Genomic DNA, 4,234 nt, shown 5'->3' with positions numbered 1-4,234 from the left:
TATTATTATATATTTTGGCTTACCGTCTGTTTTGGTACCAGGTCTTGACTTGCGTGTCCGTCAGGTTGAGAGCCGCCGCCAGGTCCATGCGGTCCTGCACGCTGAGGTATTTCTGTCGCTCGAAGCTCCTCTCCAGCTGGTTGAGCTGGTGGTCCGTGAAGGCTGTGCGGGCTTTGCGGGGTTTTTTCGTGCGCACCGGCGGACTGTCTCTGCTGCTGGAAATCTCCCGGTCGCCTTCTTCTTTAGTGCCTTTAAAATGTGCGAGAGATTTGTTTTTGTTTTGTTTTTCTAATAATAATAATAATAATAATAATAATAAAAACTAAAATTATCCACTGAATTTATTTTCCATAATCCTGAACAAGAACCAAACTTTCGCCCCCATCTCCTCCCCCCCAAAAAAAACTTAGTGCAAACAATCCCTTCTGCAGGGAAAAGAAACTCGCGTGTATTTGTCACCTGAAGTTTTTTTTCTTTTCTTTTTTCCTCCATCCTCTCTCTTTCAAAAAACGAGACATCAATATATCAATCCATCTCTATTTGTAGCCGCGTTTCAGTGCGCCGTGATCCCCCCTCCAGGAAGAATAATAATCTCTCTAATTGACCCACTAGGGAGGCCCCACGACGGGAGAATCACAGGGCTTACATCTGTTTTCTCATCTATTACAGCGAGAAAGCTCGCTGATTATTACTGTTATTTTCACTACTATTATTACTGTTATCACTACTATTATTATTACTACGATTATTATTATTTTTACTACTATTATTATTATTAGAGGAGAATACATGGAAAAGATTTTTAAATTTTACTAATCAAACTCTCCCTTTTAAAAAATAAAAATAAAACAGGAAAATAGAATGAAGTAAAAGCAAAAACAATATATATGTATTATAAGATAAAACCTAAGAAAACATAAAGCTAAAAGCAGCTCGTCTTCCCCTCAGATGAGTCCCTCTTACCGTTGCATTTCATTTCGCTCTGAATATCGTCCCTTTTATCCAACTTGCTCCTGTTCTCGTCCTGCTCCAGTTTGGGCCGGAACACGTCCGGTCCCGCGGCACTTTCCGGTTTGGGCGTGTGATGCGGCGACGAGACGCTGGTGCTGTAAGGTGCGCAGGCCGCCAGCGGTTTGCTGTCGCCCAGAATGTCTTTGATTAAAAACGAAGAGGTGGCAGTCCTGGGGGCGCAGCCGGCGCCTCCGACCTGCTGCTGCTGCTGGGGAGACAGCGGTAAGCTCTGCTGCTGGCCGTGGTGGTGGTGCTGCTGCTGCTGCTGATGGAGGTGGTGCTGATGCTGAAGGCTGTCCGGGACCAGATGCGGCTCGCCGCCGTGCTCCATGGTGACCGAGATGGGGGACGACGGGGCCGTGCCCACCGTGTCTATCTCCGAGCATGGCGACGGGGTGGCCTGGCTCCTGAAATCCGCTGTCCGGCCGTCGGCGAGCCGGAAGTCTCCGTTCATGAGGGCGCCAGAGTTGGAGGCGCCGGATAAAATAGTGTCTATCCCAAAACTCGCTCCGCTGGATGCTTCCATGTTAAGAGAGGACAGATGAAGCCTTCATAACAACAGCGAGCTGCTTTCTCCCGCAGTGTGGGAAATAAAATCAAATCACAAGAAAATAAACTCTTGAGAGAGAGAGAGAGAGAGGGAGAGAGAGAGAGAGAGGAGAAATTTAAAAAGAAAATGTTTAAAAAAAAGGAGGAGGAAAGAGCTGAGAAGAAAACCCAAAAGAAAAATAGAGAAAGGGAGAGAGAGAGAGAGAGAAGAAGAAAAACAACAAAAAAAGGAGAAAATCCACGTTTGTGCGGCTCACACAGTCTGGATGGTCCAATGTTACATTCAGTGAAACAAAGTACGACTCTGCTGCTCCTCGTCCCCGTTTCTTTTTTTTTCTGTTTGGATGTTGAACTTTGTGTTAAAAGTTGAGGCGCATGGAGAGATATACACAGGGCTGACTCCTCGACATCAGGCTCCCCCTTTTTGCCGCTAATCGCTCCGGTGTTGCTCCACAATGACTTCCTATGCTGACGTCACGGCCCACGGCGAGGGGGGAATTAATATTTTCTCCTTTATAATAAACACTCGACGCCCTTTTCTCTCTCCATCTCTCTCTCTCTCTCTCTCTCATGTACCCATCCACCTTCCCTTTGCCCCGCTGCCATTGGCTTGCATCCTGACCGGCTCCTCAGAGGCACCAATCAGAGACGCGCTCTCCTCTCTCAGACACTTTCAGCGGGTTCAGGAGCCGCGGCTCCTTTTCTTCGTCTTCTTCTTCTTGAAATAAAAAAAAAGGAGCAAAAGGGAAAAACAACAGCCGCGCGCACTTTATGGCTAAACTGGAAATATTTTTACATGGCGAGAGCTAAAACTGAATGTTGGATTTCTTTATTTTTTTTTTCTCTCTCTCTTCATTTTCTTGTTTATGTATTAAAAGAGAGAATTGGATTTTATTTCATAGCCAATAAATAAATAAATACATAAATAAAAACAGATTCAACTCCAGTTCTATGGTAGGAAAAATTAGAAACATGTTTATTACGTATATGTTTTTCTTTCTAAAAGTCGATTTTTAAAGTTGCAAATATTTGTTTAAAGCTCGGATTACGATTTTAAACTACAGGCTTGCAATAGAACGTGTGGTAGAAAATCAATTTTAAAAAATAACTGCGGAAAGATAAGCGGCACCTGACGTGAATCCTTGCGGAGATTTTTTTTTTTCTTTTTTCCTGTGGAAGGTCGAGCGGTGGAGCGGTGACTGCCATGACAGCACATCCTGTTAATAACCACGTCACCCTAATTAGTAAAGTAATTATGAGGCGCTAATGAGCATTCAGAGGTAGTAGGAAATTCAGCACTTTTCGCCTCGTTCCGACGTGGATTTGAAGGATGTTAAACCGAGGATTAAAAAAAAAAAAGCAGAAGCAGGAACTGACAGAGTGTCTGTTGAGAGAGCAGCGTGGCTCTCACTGCTCATGATGCGCAAACATGGAATTTCTTGAATTCTTCTTCTACTGTTTCTGCCGTATTCCAGAAAAAAAAAATGGATAAATTAATTCCGGTTTTGTTCTATGCTTTTATTATTAGTAATTATACTAATAATAATAATATTATTATTATTGCAGTAACCATCGCTGTGTTTTTCCTCCAGCAGGTTGGCAGGAGAAATGGAGACTTTAATGCTGGAGTTAAGGAGCTGAATCTCGGATTTGAAGGTTCGTTCGTAAATCTGCCTTAATAATAAATGTGACCACAAGTACCAGTTAGTTTAATTTAATTCATTATTATTTTTAAATAAAAATTGTTGAATTAATTTTAGAGTTCTTTGTTAAAAATCTTGAAACATTTTCCCCCATAAAAAAATGACTTTGCTTCCCCCCTTCTGTTTTGCTTTTTGTTGTTGTTGTTTTTTTGTTTGTTTTTGCTTTAATGAAAATATAACATTTATTGTTAGTGACATTTTGAATTTCCTATTGTTTCCGTTCATAGTTTTATTTTTTTTATTTCATTTGAGGCTAATGATATTATATGTCTCTTTAATTCCCCCATTCTATTTATCTAGTTAGAAATATTCATAATAAACGAAATTAAATCTTCCTGAATGATAAAATACGGCGCTGTTTTTAAACTGAACTTCTATCGTGACCCCGTCTCTTTTCTCCAGCCTCCCTCACAGGAGACGCTAGCAGACTTCGACCAGAAGGCGGCGACAAACCGAGGCCAAAGTCCGCCTGATTTGGAGCTGAGTAGCGCGCACGAGGCCTCCGCTGCCCTTTAATAAGCAACAACGACGCGTTTCACCGCCGCAGTTCGCTTTTGAACGCTTATAGTACACTTAGAAAGACACCGGCATGATATCATGAGTGGGACGCTTGATCCACACACACAATGCTGAGCCAATCAGAACATCCGGTAATCAGAAAACCCCTCATTCTCCACAAACCGCCCAGGTCAGATCAAAGCGATGCTTAAACACGTCAGTCAGTGTGCGGACAGGCGCACAGGCTGCGCATCATCCCGCAAACAGGAGCAATCAATCTCTTTATTAGGGTTTGTTTCCCCTTCTTTTTTTCTCTCTTTTTTTGGTCGCCGCAGGAGCAAATTGAAAGCTACCAGTTACAGTACCGCCTTATTGGCCTCAGCTGATGGTCGATGATGGGACGGGTGCACACACACACACACACACACCCACACACACACACACACACGCACGCACGCACGCACGCACGCACG

The 4,234-nt window shown here is 43.2% G+C and overlaps 1 protein-coding gene across 1 annotated transcript in view; it reads right to left on the bottom strand.

The window, feature by feature from the left end:
- The window catches only part of barhl2 (BarH-like homeobox 2), a 3,571-nt gene extending 1,889 nt beyond the window's left edge, over positions 1 to 1,682 (bottom strand). Inside the window, exons 1-2 of the mRNA XM_007554705.2 lie at positions 964 to 1,682; positions 24 to 249 (exon numbers count right to left, since the gene is read on the bottom strand). Coding sequence (XP_007554767.1) covers positions 24 to 249; positions 964 to 1,537 — 800 coding nt within the window. The 5' untranslated portion in view covers positions 1,538 to 1,682. The remainder of the gene's footprint in view (positions 1 to 23; positions 250 to 963) is intronic.
- Between the last annotated feature and the right edge of the window lie 2,552 nt (positions 1,683 to 4,234).

Source organism: Poecilia formosa, unplaced genomic scaffold (assembly GCF_000485575.1).
Source record: "Poecilia formosa unplaced genomic scaffold, Poecilia_formosa-5.1.2 Scaffold65, whole genome shotgun sequence".
Classification (NCBI taxonomy): domain Eukaryota; kingdom Metazoa; phylum Chordata; class Actinopteri; order Cyprinodontiformes; family Poeciliidae; genus Poecilia; species Poecilia formosa.
The sequence above is the reverse complement of the archived record's forward strand: the minus strand, read 5'-3'. Positions and strand labels throughout refer to the sequence as shown.